This window comes from Bufo bufo, chromosome 4, assembly GCF_905171765.1.
Source record: "Bufo bufo chromosome 4, aBufBuf1.1, whole genome shotgun sequence".
NCBI classification, from domain to species: Eukaryota; Metazoa; Chordata; class Amphibia; order Anura; family Bufonidae; genus Bufo; species Bufo bufo.
The window spans coordinates 134236000-134252625 of NC_053392.1; the positions used below are offsets into that span (position 1 = coordinate 134236000).

The following is a 16626-nucleotide window of genomic DNA, read 5'->3' on the forward strand; positions in this document are numbered from 1 at the left end:
GAATATACTGCACTAGGGCACTAAAATCTTAATACACAGATGCCTTTTCATGGCACTCTTCCTTATTAGCTGTTGGATCAACTCCAATATCAACAATCTGCAGACTTTCGGTACCCAAATTTCTGGAGACTATCCAACTGCTTCACTGATCTCTACGGATATATATTTAGCCACTTGTATATATCCAACGTGACAGCCTATGCCGTCACCCTTCCCTTGTCTATGGATGCCCGAGTCTCACCCTGATAAGAGATCAGACCAAACCAACTCTTTGTATCATCTTATAATCAATAAGTGTCTTTTTTGCCCAAACCCCACTTCTGGTACCAGATGTAGTATTGTGAGATCTGAGATTCGGGAAAAAATAAAAAAGGGTTTCTACCACCATAATTTCTGTTATGTAGCTGACTGACATTAGCAATGTGCTAATGTCAGCACTACATAACAGTGTTTTTTTTTTACATTTGTCCCTGTAGCCGTTCTGCTAAAATACACACTTTTACAATATGCTAATTAGCCTCTAGATGCTATGTGGGCGTAGATTCAGCACCTAGAGGCTCGAAAAACTAACCATGTATCCCGCCCAGGTCCTCCGTTCTGCCCGCCCCGCTCCTCTTGATTGATGTCCAAGTTCCATGCATCGTTGAGGAAATCCTGCGCTGAGCCGTTCACTTCTGTATTTGGCGCAGGCGCAGTGAGTGAAGGCCGCGCTCCTGGTGCCGGCTTCCTCACTGTGACGTAGTCGGCGCAGGCACAGTGAGGAAGCCGGCACCAGGAGCGCGGCCTTCACTCACTGCGCCGAATACAGAAGTGAACAGCGCAGGTGAGGGATTTCCTCAACGATGCATGGAACTTGGACATCAATCAAGAGGAGCGGGGCGGGCAGAACAGAGGACCTGCGCGGGGTACATGGTTAGTTTTCCGAGCCTCTAGGTGCTTAATCTACACCCACATAGCACCTAGAGGCTCATTAGCATATTGTAAAAGTGTGTATTCTAGCAGAACGGGTGCAGGGACAAATGTAAAAAACACACTGTTATGTAGTGCTGACATTAGCACATCGCTAATGTCAGTCAGCTACATAACAGAAATTCTGATGGTAGAAACCCTTTAACACGACTTAGGTGCATAAAGAGTTTAACAGTCACCAAAAGCCGTGAACAAATGAGCGAGCTCCCATCGACCACTGCCCAACATGTTACTCAGCTGACTCCCATATGATATAAAAAGAGGCGAGTTAAGAGGTAAGTTAGATCTTACTGGAGAACTGATGCTTTGGGTTCCTTCAGCCAGAAACCACAATGAAGCAGGTATGAGTGTGAAAATGCTTATGTGAAGACAGCCATAATTATAGGTGTGCATAATTTTTGTCACAGCTTCTGTCCTTCAGAGTGCAAGACAGAAAATAGAGCAGCAGAACCCCACAGTTGACCATAGATGATTCTGCCGCTGCCTTCTCTTCAATGTTCACCAGCTCGCCGCCAACATTGCAGTGGCGAGCAGGTGTAATTGCAGCTTCACAATCGCATTCACTTCAATGGGAAGGAGCAGATGGAGTGTAACTGCTCCTTTCCATTCAAATGGGCCAAAAGTGGCTGCTTGACCCTTCTAGCGCAGCTTAGGTTGGGTCCACATCTGTGTTGTCATTTATAGTTTTCTGTTTTGACTTAGGAGCAAAAAAAAAAAACTAAAACGACAGAGAGCTGGGTCTGACATTACAGACACAAAGGGTGCTCAATGGAGGGCATTTATTAATAATAGGGTCTGATGGCTTCGGTCATGGTCAGAAAAAAAAGCGCTGCATATGATGGAAATGGAGCATCTGACGCAGGTGTGATCATAGCTTAAGGCCGGTATTACAAACAGCAGATGTGGCTGAAGATTGTCGGGAAGGAAACGTTCCTTCTCGACAATTGCCTGCTTGTCAGCAGAGGAGACCGCAGTATGGAGAGGAGCTATCGCTAATGTCATCACTCGTCCCAATACAAAAATCATTCTTTGCCGCCACGATCTGGCCCTGGCAAATGATTTTAAAGCATGCTTAAAGATTGTGAACAAGCATTTGGTCGGGCACTGGGTAATCAGCGGCAGCATTACACTGCCAGATTGAGTGTTACCACGAGTGTTACCATGAACACTTGTTAGCGATGATCTGCACGATTATCTGCTGGTGTAATACAGCCATTACCTTGATAGAATACATTCAGATTTATATTGAAACTAGCCTGCAGGAGGCTTGTCACATATATTATAACCCAAGTGGTAAGAAAAAATAGACTAGGAACAAGGCAACATCATTAAGAGATATTTTACTGTTAGAACCAAGGAATTTTTACAATATTGCTATTTACACGCATTAACATCAATCTGGAAAAGAAGCTGTGACTGCAATAAGGCACGGGACAATAAATACGCATGGGAAAGGACAGCCAGGCTTCTGCTGAGGGTTTTCGTGGCTTTCATTTGTCCCTCATACATAAGAAGCAAGAAACAGGGGACCTGCCCAGAAGTCAGAAATGTAAGAGGTTGAACAGATGAAGGAATGGATGTGGACAACTGAAATCACAAGCCAAACACATCTTCAGGAAACAGTACTTCAATGTATCTCGCTCTGACAGCGAGTTCCTTCTTGCGCTCCACAGGGGACACACTATGCAGGGCAGAGGCTGCTCCCTGCTTTTTAAAAAGGTACCTACAGTATAGAAATGTAAACAATCGTTTGATCCTAGACCCCCAGCATGGGACGTTGCAATGGTCTGACATCTCACAGCTGGATTTCACAAACAGCCCAATAAAACCACCGATTACAACAGGTCTACGCTATATTACAAATACTTTATAAACCACTAGAAATGTACACGTTGAGCCTGAGAAAAGAGCATTCATATTAAAACAAAGTACAAAACTCCACAGTCATCTGACATATGCAATAACTGTGCGAGGAACAGGTAGAGCCCTAAATCCATTACCAAGGTCTCAAAGTCTTTAGGCAAAGGGCAGAGGGTGAGTGAGCCCTGTCTACTGTGTTCAGTCTGCTAGCAGTATAATGCCTGTCCCAATCCACACGAGGTAGCACATCAATGAGAAGGACTACTACAGTCACAACTGGCTATTGCAGCATCTACAAAAAAACAAACATCTGGCTTAGGGGTATCCAGTAAAATGCAAAAAAAAAAAAAAAAGAAGATTAAAGCCCTTGGCTCATTCAAGACATGGATATATCCGGTCTATAACTGGCAGCAGTTATTGCCAGGGCTCATTTAGGCTTGTGATACTTGACTGGTCGTAGGGATAACAATGGCTATGTATCATAGTTGGCCAAGAAGCTCAGAAGACTTCTGAGATGTGCTGCAGCAACACTAGAGCGGCATGTGTTTTAATGGAGTGACACCGGCGATCAAGGATCACCCAGACTGGACCACACACGCAGTGAAGACAGATCCTATTCCACACTGACAGGAGGGGGGTTCAGCTCTCGGATGGCATGGAGGATTCTCTTCATGTGACCCACTTTTGTCACTCCCAACTCCTGCAGAAAAAAAACTGGTGTTATTATCTCGTTATTGTACTTAAAATATTGGGAGAAGTCCTAATGCAGAAAACCCACAAAAAAGTTCAGCAGAAAAGGGCGCAACTTTCAGCTAGCTGCAAAGCATAGTAACCATTTTGTAGCAATTAGTTATGTTAATAATGGTTTCAAATATTCTATCCGTTTCATGGATCAAGGTTAATCATATAGAATTTTAATATTTGAATTTTTGTGATGTGAATAATACTAATACAAATGTCATTTTCATTCATTCATCTGTAGATGTTCAGTTCTCTACAAGGCAGTATGGGCATATCAGTAGAGCTATCGAGAATACAGGCGAGTCCATTCATGCTGTGAAGCCCCCATGGCACTGCACCTGTCGATTGTGCTAAAAGCCCTACATGAGACATTATTAGTGTAAAATGCATTATTTTAAGGCCATAATAACAATGATAATCCAAATAGTGACTAATGCCTTTCACAGGCTCTGACATTACCATATAAATAGCTGGCAGGGGAGGGCATACTGATGACATGTAATATTGCTTATTTTTGCTATGCGCTGCTTCGTTCCCCTGTTCTGGTCTCCTGCCCAGTATGTAAATCCATACCATTGGTACAGGGTGGGGGAGAAGGCCGTGTTTCTCAGGGGGCGTCTCCTTCTCCCTGGCTGTGAGCTGTCCAAGGGATAACTATAGAGGGGCACCCAACATTGTGGCCTTCTAGCAGTAAGTATGGTATTTTTCAATGACATCAAGTAATTTGAAACCCACTTTCAGTGACATAATTCTAGTTTAGGGACTAGCAAGACAATGAGGATCCTTGAGGTGAGTGCAAGTTGTGTGTCTTGGCCAAAATATCACCCAATGCCATTCATTTCATTTGCAGGATGCAGTCTGGCCTTGTGATGTTGGTGGAGATTGAGGTGCCAGGACTTGTGGGATGTACTTAAAGAGGTGCTGGGCAACCTGCCATTTTAATACAATGGCTGTGGGCAATAGGCTGTTAGCCAGTATAGTGCACTGCATAGATCTGTTCGACCTCCTTCATAGAACATTATGGCCTGTGTACTTTCTGTTGGGAAGGGGTACCTGAACCTGCCCTTCTATCTTCTTCCCCCCAACATCTGCTATTGGGTTGAGTCGGGATGCTTCCATACAAGTCAGATGGTTGACAATAATCTAATGTATATGGCTAACATACGTTAATAAAGGCCATGAAAGTGATCTAATGAGAGTCTAGCGCCTGATTGTGGCAGCAAAAACTATTGAAAACGGATATAATGTAATTTTACTGCTTTAAAATGTTATGCTTTTGCAACAAATTGAAGACAAGCACAGACACATTACATATATCACAACACATGGCGGAAGAGAACTCGCTGGTGTTAACACAGAGCAGACAAATATTAGCATTTAGTCACCTGGTAGAATAGCTGTGATTGCATGCATGCAAGGGTGGCACTGAGCAGGAGGGTGCAGGTGGCATACTGTCATTGGTCATAAGACTTAGAAATGGGAATGACAATGTTAGATATGCCATGCTTGTGTACTGATGAGGCCTGAAGACATTTTAGCACTGGATATCGGGCACTGGCTGAAGAGCAATGACCAATACGAATGACAAGTGGACAAAGGTCACATAGGTTTAGCAGTGAAAGTCTTTGCAGTATACCGTCTAAGCACGGACTTGTAAAACACTGGATCAATACAGTGATGTCCCCATAGAGGGGCAACAGGACTGATTTCAAGGGACAGGCTTCAAACTTAGGACAATCTATCAATTTAATAAATCATCTGAGTGGAGTGCAGCCGCTTTCACACTGCATTTTGCGGTGTCTGTTTTCACTTTCACTGCTAAACATATGTGCCGTAATACACTGCAGAGGCTCCTGGCACATATGTCCAATGTATCCATTGAGGAATAGGTCCATTTTGCCTTGATGGATGACAGAAGAGCTTCCTTTTGACTTTGGTTACACTGGTATTTCTTTTTTTCGACTGGATAGAACAGCGGGGACTGCTGCACTATTCCATACAGAGGGCATATGTTTATTGAACACGGCAGTCTATAGCCTACGAATGCCACTGTACGCTTATTCGGTGGCATTAAGCAGAGGAATAGGTCAAGAACTCATCCAAACATATACCGCCAATGATTACGCCTCAAGGCAATGGTCCTTAAACAGTGCTGATTACATGTGTCACACTGTATGTTGCTACATGGTCTGAAAACAGTGCTTGGCTACTAAGTGACAGTAAAATAGTAGAGGTGACTTGTGCCGAAGGGTTGGCAATGCAGAGCTGTACCTAGATGGTGTGGATAATAATACACATATATTACATAGGCAGTTTTGCCAGCAGAAATTTAATGGGGAGAAGTATTAGGCTACTTACACACTAGCGTTTTTGCTGGATCCGGCAGGGTTTAGCAAAAACGCTTCCGTTACTGATAATACAACCATCTGCATCCGTTATTGTATTATCTTTAACATTGCCAAAACAGATCTGTTTTGAACACTGAAAGTCAATCAAGGACGGATCGTTTTCTATTGTGGCAGATTGTGTCAGAGAAAACAATGCAAGTCAACGGGGGTCATGATGGATCCATTTTCACAGGATGGAAAGCAAAATACAGCATGTTGCGGTTTGCTCTCCGGTCTGGGAACGCAACTAAATGGAACGGAATGCATTTTGGAGGATTCCGTTCTGTTCAGTTCAGTTTCGTCCCCTTTGACGATGAATGGGGACAAAACGGAAGCGTTTTTTTCCGGTATTGAGCCCCTATGACAGAACTCAATTCCGGAAAACTTTAACGCTAGTGTGAAAGTACCCTTAGTAGATGACATGATACAAAGAACTGGTGCAGAGCTGGGGAAAAACATGCAAAATCTGATTGCAGGGAGAGCATTAGACATAGACAAAGAGCAGAAGAGAGCTGGATTCTACTTTGTGTCTGACATCTGTGAGAGATACCTTGAGGTCTCGGCGCTCCAGATGTAGGAGCTCACAGCCCCGGATGTCATGGCGAGTAAAGACCTCCTTGTACTCAGACAGACTGAGATGCTCCAACCAAAGAGATACCTCTTCCGTCCCCCAAAGGTGAGCTGTCAGAAAGAGTCCCTTAGTAAGAAACCACATCCCAAAGCAAAGAAAACCACTTGCCAAGATACAGATTATCCACAGTTGAGAGCAGAGGAATCTAATTTCAAGATGCAACGATCAGGTAAAGACCAACACCACCAAAGTTATTACGTAACTGCACAGTTTCCAGAATTTCTATAGACAAATGTAATTTCAGCTACAGATTGAGGCTATCATAAATCATTCTGCGAAATGATGCAATGAATTACCTCTCGACACAACACCTATTATTTCCCTATTTTATTCAGATTAACTCATTACATTACACGGAGTCACCCAATATCAGTTATATTCACTTATTAGCAACATAATACCTGGTGCTAAAAACGATAAATTAATGTGGGATTATCAGGCTACTTGTCATAACAGCTCATTTTGAATTAAAAGATCACTTAAAGGGGTTGTCCAGGATTAGAAAAGCATGGCTGCTTTCTTCCAAACACAGCCTGTCATTTATAATGAGTGAAATTAATGTTTTCATTTTTTTTTAAGTGGTTCACCAATCACCTTAAAGCATGTTATAAATGTATTATACAGGTCGGTATGGTGTTAAAGGGTTGTGCAAGAATGTTGGGGGAAAGTGGGGGGGGGGTTGGCAAAGGCCACTTGCTGGGCCTGTAAAGGGAAAATTACATACCTACTTGCTGGTGCTGGCTCCCTGCTCCTTCTCCTCCCAGCCGGTTATGCTCCGCTAGGCTCCCTATCTATAAACATCTGGTTTGACATCACCTCAGCCAATCACTGGCCACAGCGGTGACCGGATCACCTTGTGTGATGTCATTATTTGTCACCACGTAAGGGGAGCCAGTCTCTGCCGCGGCCAGTGAGTGGCTGCAGCGATGTCAAACAAGATGTTTTTCATCAAATGAGCCCAGCGGAGCATCGCAGGGAAGTAATGTTCAGTTTACAAGTCCGGTAAAGTGTGGGGGAAGGGTTGCCAACTCCCCCCCCCCTCTTCCCCATTCTTGCAGAACCTTTAAGGACACCAAATATGCCTATGCTATTTGGGGTTTTCCAAATCACATTTAGTAAATTATATATGTTGTAAAAAAACTAACAAAAAAAACCTGTGGTTTGTGACTGTTTTTCCCTTTTTACTTTTGCATAATTAACTATTATTTTTTAATGGATTTTTATTATAGATTTGTTTTTTACTTTGTAATATTCTTGCATATTAAATAAAAAACAGCTGTTAGGACATCCAAAGGTTTGCCCTAGGAACTGGCTACAGTAAGAGAAAGGACCCTGGACTGTCTGCTCATATCTAAAGGAATCATTTTGATGCCCACAAAAGTGCAAGTCCCCCATAAGTTGCTTTTTTATGTTTATGCTTATTTATGTTAACCATATTTCTATAGAATTTTTTGGGAGTCCCCCCTCACACACACACTGGCCGCTAGGTCTAAAATATGTTAAAGGGGTGTGCAGTCTGTTTGTATTGATCAGATACTGATGTCCTATTCTGAGAAAACAAGCTTCACCACCCCTTAAAGACTTCCAGCTACATGGGCCATAGGCACAATGGACAGGAGCTGACCCCATTGACTTCTATGGGAGTGTTTTCTAGGCATGCTCTGTGCAGAGGTGAGGAGGGAGTAGATAGGTTAAAACCTATTGTGAAATGGTAGGGGGGGGGGGGGTTGGCAAAGGCCACTTGCTGGGCCTGTAAAGGGAAAATTACATACCTACTTGCTGGTGCTGGCTCCCTGCTCCTTCTCCTCCCAGCCGGTTATGCTCCGCTAGGCTCCCTATCTATAAACATCTGGTTTGACATCACCTCAGCCAATCACTGGCCACAGCGGTGACCGGATCACCTTGTGTGATGTCATTATTTGTCACCACGTAAGGGGAGCCAGTCTCTGCCGCGGCCAGTGAGTGGCTGCAGCGATGTCAAACAAGATGTTTTTCATCAAATGAGCCCAGCGGAGCATCGCAGGGAAGTAATGTTCAGTTTACAAGTCCGGTAAAGTGTGGGGGAAGGGTTGCCAACTCCCCCCCCCCTCTTCCCCATTCTTGCAGAACCTTTAAGGACACCAAATATGCCTATGCTATTTGGGGTTTTCCAAATCACATTTAGTAAATTATATATGTTGTAAAAAAACTAACAAAAAAAACCTGTGGTTTGTGACTGTTTTTCCCTTTTTACTTTTGCATAATTAACTATTATTTTTTAATGGATTTTTATTATAGATTTGTTTTTTACTTTGTAATATTCTTGCATATTAAATAAAAAACAGCTGTTAGGACATCCAAAGGTTTGCCCTAGGAACTGGCTACAGTAAGAGAAAGGACCCTGGACTGTCTGCTCATATCTAAAGGAATCATTTTGATGCCCACAAAAGTGCAAGTCCCCCATAAGTTGCTTTTTTATGTTTATGCTTATTTATGTTAACCATATTTCTATAGAATTTTTTGGGAGTCCCCCCTCACACACACACTGGCCGCTAGGTCTAAAATATGTTAAAGGGGTGTGCAGTCTGTTTGTATTGATCAGATACTGATGTCCTATTCTGAGAAAACAAGCTTCACCACCCCTTAAAGACTTCCAGCTACATGGGCCATAGGCACAATGGACAGGAGCTGACCCCATTGACTTCTATGGGAGTGTTTTCTAGGCATGCTCTGTGCAGAGGTGAGGAGGGAGTAGATAGGTTAAAACCTATTGTGAAATGGTAGATTTTGTGTTATGCATACACAGGTGTTACCTGTCATTGTAATCCTGCCTGTGATAATGTGATGGCTACTGAAAAGTCACAAGTACAGAACAGGATATTATAGAAAGTTATTAGGTCTAGTGGCCGGTGTGAAAATTGCAGGATTATATAATTTTTTTGTAAATATAGATAGTGACACAGGAAAACAAAAAACTAACTAAGTAACGTAACATTCTAAAAAAACATATGTTTAACATAAGGTGATTTAAACCATAGGTCATTTTCTGATGACACATTTCCTGTAAATCCTGATGAACCCCTTTAGAGATGTGTATTAGATGTAAAGGAAAAATCCTTGAACTGCTTCTAAGGAGCACTGAACAACAGTACCGCATGTGAAATCCATAACTGCAGTTTGTACTTGTAGTTCTTTTTGCTGCAGTTTTTCCTCGTTGAAGTTCATGGGTCAAAACCACAGCAAACTGTGATGGGTAGGGCATTTAACTTAAACTCAGCATGTGCATACTTTTCAAAATGTTAATGTGAATTAGATTTTTACCAATATGTAAAAAATATACACTGATTGGGGGAAGCCAAGGCAAAACTCTATGGGCCAGATTTATCATTACACTTATATCTTACTCCACTTTTACATATGTCCAAAGTCACTTTTGGCTAAGTCAGATTTATTAATGGTCCTTTAATACTGTGATAAATGTGGTTTGACAGTAGCAGTTTGTCCTTCAGTAAGCGGCTTTACAAAAGTCGCACGTCTTTACGAAAAAGTTGCATGTTCTATTACAAAGTTGCATAAGATAAGCATGGTCCTCACTGGAGTGAAATTGCGCAATTTTTTGAGAGTTTTTAAATTGTCGCAATAGTAAATTTATCTAGAGATTCATTTACATAAGAAAACATGCCCACTTTCAGAAAACTGGCAAGCATAGCGCAGAGCCAATAAAAGTCGCAATTTTAGCGATTGCGCAAAAATGTGGGACTTTTTCACTCCATTATTTTGACTTGAGCTAATGATAAATCTGGCCCATGTTTTTTTCAGCTGACATGTAGACAGAAAATACTGCTGTCTGGCTGAGCCCTAATGTTTGGTGCATCCTCCTAGCTTCAGGGCCTATAACCACGGTGCTACATCCTCAAGTATAAAAATGTATAAGCAATGAAGTCACAAGTGCTTATGTTCTTGTATTCCTACACTTTCAAAATACTAAATACAAGATCGTATGTATTATGCGGTCTGCACACCGCAGATCCGCAAAATAGGATACCGGCCATGTGCATCCCGCATATGTTGTAAAAATGCCTATTCTTGTCCACAAACGGACAAGAACAAGACGGACATACTTATGTGGACAGCACACTGTTTACTATTTGCGAGACGGACATACTTATGTGTGCGAGACGGACACATACAGTGTGTTTACTATTTGCAATTTTTGCACTACAACTCCCAACCTGCACACTTGCTTGGCTGAACCCCCATATAAGTGAATGGAGCATCCTGGGAGTTGTAGTTTCACAATTAGGATTGAGCGAATTGGGTTTGGATTGCTGTATCTGAACCCGATTCTTTTAAGAACTACCTTAAGAATATCGGCTCCGTCCTACTGTAAAATGTATGGCCTCGCGAGACTTACTTCGCCTGTCAATTCGTTTATTTGCATAAATTATCAAACTGTATCAAAATACAAAGATGAACTTGGCTTCATTAATGAGGCATGAAGCGGCGTTTGGCTTAGTATTTTGATACAGTAATGTATGTGAATAAACAAAGTGACGGGTGATAGAGGCTAGATGAACTAAGTCTTTCGATATTTCTTGAGATTTCGGAAAGACCTCCACGGAGGCCATACATTTTACAGTAGGATGGAGCCGATATTAACAACGAAGCTTACAAACGAATCGGGTTCGGATACAGCAATCAGAACCAGATTCGCTCAAGCCTATTTACAATAGTCGGGACTGCCAGAGGTTGCGGACCCTGTACATAATCTTCATCAAAACTTCAGAAAATTTCTAGCAATCTACTACTTTCTGTTAATTACAATGTTTTACCCATCACAAGTATATATAGTATATCAGTATGGCACCCTTTCCTGTGTATCTGCTGTAATTATTTCTTTGACAGAACATTTACCAGGTGCTCCTGTGCTTCTCCGGGTCTCCTTGTTCTTAGTGTTTTTCTCCTTCTTGAACTTGTTCACCAATCTAAACCGACTGCTACGTCTTAATTTGGAGTAATCAAGAGCCCCCTGATGAAGAGAGATCACAACTGTCAGCCTCTAGCAAAACATGATTTTGAAGAGATGCATGTCTTCTTTTCACAAATGAAGGGAAGAACATGTTTAAGGCTACTTTCACACTAGCGTTAATATTTTCCGGTATTGAGATCCGCCATAGGGGCTCAATACCGAAAAAAACGCCTCAGTTTTGTCCCCATTCATTGTAAATGGGGACAAAACGTAACTGATCAGAACGGAATGATCCAAAATGCATTCCGTTCTGTTTGGTTGTGTTCCCATACTAAAGAGCAAACCGCAGCATGCGGCGGTTTGCTTTCAGTCATGGGATGCGGAGCAAGACAGATCCGTTATGACCCCCAATGCAAGTCAATGGGGACGGATCAGTTTTCTCTGAAACCGTTTCCGCTGCCCCCTTGACTTCAAGCACACTGCAAACAGAGCGCTCAGGGAGATTAATAAAGCGTTTTTCTGAAGTATGGATTAACAAATTTCTGGCTCACACACATGATCAGTTACAGACTGGGGGCTGCTATAAGGTAATGCTGGCAGTTTTATATCACTTTTGGAGGTGACAGGTTCCCTTTAAAGGAAGAATGACAATACTCACGTCTTCTTCTCCAGGCTCTGTGTTCTGGGACAGCCATGGGATGTCTGCTAGTTTCCTCAGCTCCTGCTCTGTGTTATTGAGGGATGTCATCAGCTGTTCTTTCTGAGGAGGATCCAACAGCTTCAAAAGACAAAGGTTAGTCAGAGTTATCTTTACTGTTCGGGTACTTTCACACGGTGTGTGCAGTGCCCATCAGAGGTCAGTGTGGTATACTTTGTTTGCTATTCCATACAGCAGAAAGGAAGTAATACCAATGTCGAGCTCTCATGGCACAGACAGAAAACGGACACGGCAAATGCTGTGGGAATTCAGATGTCCGTAAGTGTTTTACACGGATACCGGCCTGTGTGCTTCTGCAATTTGCAGACCGCACATGGCCATCCCTATGATAGAAATGCCTATTCTTGTCCACGATTGCGGACAAGAATAAGACATGCTGTATCTTTTTTTGCGGGGCCGTGGAACGGAACTACGGATGCGGACAGCACACAGTGTGCTGTCTGCATCTTTTGGGGTCCCATTGAAATGAATGGGTCCGCACACGTTCTGCGAATTGTGGAACGGATGTGGACCCAGAACTTCGCACGTGTGAAAGGACCCTTATCTAGCCACTGTGTCCATTTCTCACCTCTCTGGCTTAAAGCACGACTAATTTTAGACTTGTTATCTACTGAAGAACACATATTGTGGGGAGAGATACATCACTGCTTGGAGTGCACTGAAATCAGGTAAGAGTTTGACGCATAAGGAGCAATATTTGTACATTTCAGCCCTCTACTCACCAAAGCCATCTTTCCAGAAAGTAAAAGCTCGGTCTCATTCAGTAAAGCTCGAACGTTCGTAACCATTTCCATTACATGAGTGCAACTTAGACCCTGAAACAAGACAGTACTGGAAACCATTAGAAATAGATCAATACAACTGCTACAAATAATGATTATTCTCTATGTATTATTTCATTTCTTTACAATAGCACAAGGAAAAAGGGGTTTATTTTTACCTTGACATATACCACTACCTATTGAAGTGTTTCAGAGAGCTATGGCAGTTCCCTGACAGCCTGCCCATGGTACCTGATGAACCAGCTCCATTCTTAAAAAGAACCTGTCACCATGAAATGTGTAAGGGCTGTATGACACTAACAGATTATCTGACCAATATCTTTTCAAATAAGACCAATAGGTGTTGTGTATAACAAAAGATCTGTGTGGGCAAACGGCCATCTGACCAATGATTGGTCAGAAAATCTGTCAGATAATCTGTTGGTGTAATACAGGTCTAAGTGTGTATACATAGATAACTGTCAGACACTGATGGCTGTACACGGGGTGGGTGTTATCAGTGATTGATAGCATTCTCTGTGTAAGTGTGTATACAGAGATAGCTGTCAGTCACTGATAGTTGTACACGGGGGAAGTGTAATCAGTGATTGATAGCATTCTCTGTGTAAGTTTGTATACAGACATAGATGTCATTCACTGATACCTGTATATGGGAAAGGTGTTATAAGTGATTGATAGCATTCTCTGTGTGTGTATACGGAGATAGCTGTCAGTCACTGATAGCTGTACAAGGGGGAGGTGTTATCAGTGATTGATAGCTATCTCTGTATACATACACAGAAAATGCTATCAGTCACGATCGTTGTACACAGTGAGGTTTTATCAGGGATAGCATTCTCTGTGTAAGTGTGTATACAGAGATATCTGTCAGTCACTGATAGCTGTACATAGGGGAGATGTGATTAGAGATTTATACCATTCTCTGTGTAATTGTGTATACAGAAATAGCTGTCAGTAACTGATAGTTGTACACAGGGAGGTGTCATCAGTGATTGATAGCATTTTGTGTGTGCATACAGAGAATCTGCTCAGCTCCTCCTGCTCTATAATATGCTGCCTGCAGATTCCACTGCACTGGTTCTCCTGCATAACGGAAACCAAATGGATCAGTTATGAGGCCATAGATTTCTATTATGACGGAATGCCTCTTAAAGCATTCCGTCATAGAATTCCGTTATGGCCCGTGGTAACGGAATCCATAACGGAATTGCCAGAAAATCTGAACTCATCACTAATTAGGTCCCTACTGCCTGACTCTGAGATGTTACTGGTGAGAGACTCCTTTTAAGTAAAATCTTCAGGTGAAGTTACACTCATGGTTTATAGTCATTAATCTAAGATTTGTAATATTCATTTATTTTACCTTCCAGACTGCACACTCCAAAATAAAATTACACATGAATCATTTTACATAACCACTCTTCTCTAAAATTAGTATCAGGATTATGTTTTTACAGATAAATCCTTTTCCTGAAGTCAAGTCAGGCTAAGTACCATTTATAAAAGGCAAATAAATGTTTCCACTACCCAAACAAAACCCTGAAGTAGTGCACTCGACCCAGAAAAATGTCATGAAACATCCATCTTCTCAGAATGAGACCTATGTCCTCCTTTTTGTTTTAAAGACATAGCTATGTGTAGAGAAGACAATATTGCTCGTTTTTATAGCAGTATAATATAAGACAAAATTATATAAACCCCTTTATTATGAGCAGTCAGCCCATAAGTAGTATGGCTGCAATATAACTAACAGGCCTTTTTTTCTAGACTAGAGCCATAAAGTATACCAAAAGGTGGATGTACTGACCCCAAGGAGGATAGCCCCTTGAACCTTAACTTCAGTAGTGAGAGGAGAATCTTTACATCTATGTGAGATTTTAGAGAAATCTGTAATACAATACATGTTGGTCCTTTAAGGGCTACATTCACACGACATGAAAAATAACAGTGTGACAGCCATTTTTAGAACTATTTGAAGTTAAAGGGGCTATTCACATAAGTGTTTTGTTTTTTTTAACAGCCAGTGAATAGTGTCCGTCAAAAAATAGGACAAGTCCTATTTTGGGACATTTTTTTGGGCCACACAGGACCCGTTGAAATCAAATGGACCATTTTTAAAAGCTGTTTAGACAGGAGTGCACCTGTAAAATCCGTTTCTCGTTCAATTCATTGGGGAACACAGCACCATGGGGTATACGCCCAGCTACCACTAGGAGGCGACACTATATATTAAAAAGGTTGGCTCCGCCCAGGTGGGCTGTACCCTCTCTACAGACACTAGGCTAATCAGTTTGTACCAATAGCAGTAGGAGAGAGAAACAAAAGTAAAGAACCAACTATTCCTGGACTGGGGAAGGAAAGAAGAACAGCAGCCTGGTGACAAAGAGAAATGAAAACAATGGGTGAGATCTGTGTCCCCCAATGAATTGAACGAGAAACGAATTTTACGGTAAGTACAAAAATCTAATTTTCTCGTTAATGTCATTGGGGGACACAGCACCATGGGATGTCCCAAAGCAGTCCCCGAGGGTGGGAAGGAAATCTCATGCAAAAAGATGGGCACACAGGTGCAGGAGAACCATGTGACCCAACAGGACCAAGAGAGGCGATAGCATGAAATGGTAGAAAGAAAACTAAGGAAGTGAGCCAAGAGGCTCCAGGACCAGGAAGAGTCCAAGGAAAAAGATTGTGGGAGACCGCCAAAATCCCAAGGACAAGTGCCTGGGAAAAAAGGCCATATGCAATAAAGGAACAAAGGGAAACACCCAGCTCCACCTAAGGTGGGAAAAATAAGAAGCTAGACTATAGCGAGCAAGCTTGAACAAGTGCATACTAGAGAGCCAGAGGAAGGATCTGGAAGAACCAGGGCTCCCCCTGAAAAAACAGGAGAGCAGCACAACCGGAAGGCGTCTGTTGGTAATGACCTAGCGCTCTGCATATAGAAGGATTCTCCAGGAGGAGTATCTATAAGAGGACAGACCCAACAAGAAAAATTAGACCATGAGGGAACCTGGCAGGAGAGAAAATGCCTGGGAAAAGGACAGAAGCAGTCCTGAACCAAGGAAAAAACTTCCTGGAGACAAGCAAAAGTAAGACCCTGTGGACCACCACTCCGCAAAAGGAAGGAGATTCCATAAGGCCTGGAAGCAAAGGAACCTGACCAGTAAGAGGACCCGGCAAGGAAAAAACTCTAAATTGTCTCAGACCAAAAACATGGCCTATCCGTGACAAACATCAAGTCAAGGCCAGGGTAGAAAGGAAACAAGGAAACACTGGAGGCTGAACGACTGAGAGAAAGAATAGAAAAGACTCACCATGGGAAGGGAGCAAGCTTCCTTCCACTGCAAGGCAGATGGGAAAATAGAAACACCATATAAGAAAATGGAAACCCAATCCTACCAGAGAAAGCAGCCAACCCCTGGGGAAGAAGGGGGTCCTAGGTAATGGCCAGAAGAAGGGAACGTAAAGACATGCTTCCCATACAAAGCAGGCGAGAATCGAGCCTCAGAAAAACTGGAACAAAATATCACTGTGAAATGTAAGACCAGAGAAATCCCTGGTCACATAAAGTCTCAGGAAAAAAGGAACCA

At 42.4% G+C, this 16626-nt stretch overlaps 1 protein-coding gene across 3 annotated transcripts in view; it reads right to left on the reverse strand.

The window, feature by feature from the left end:
- Positions 1–2289: 2289 nt before the first annotated feature.
- The window catches only part of DGKD (diacylglycerol kinase delta), a 141589-nt gene continuing 127252 nt past the window's right edge, over positions 2290–16626 (reverse strand). For 2 of the 3 annotated variants that reach the window (XM_040427949.1, XM_040427948.1), the window contains 5 exons: positions 12977–13069; positions 12195–12314; positions 11482–11596; positions 6508–6638; positions 2290–3529 (listed from right to left, as the gene is read on the reverse strand). In XM_040427949.1, the coding sequence (XP_040283883.1) occupies positions 3443–3529; positions 6508–6638; positions 11482–11596; positions 12195–12314; positions 12977–13069 (546 nt within the window). In that variant the 3' untranslated portion in view covers positions 2290–3442. The remainder of the gene's footprint in view (positions 3530–6507; positions 6639–11481; positions 11597–12194; positions 12315–12976; positions 13070–16626) is intronic. The other variant, XM_040427950.1, reaches the window with a different exon arrangement.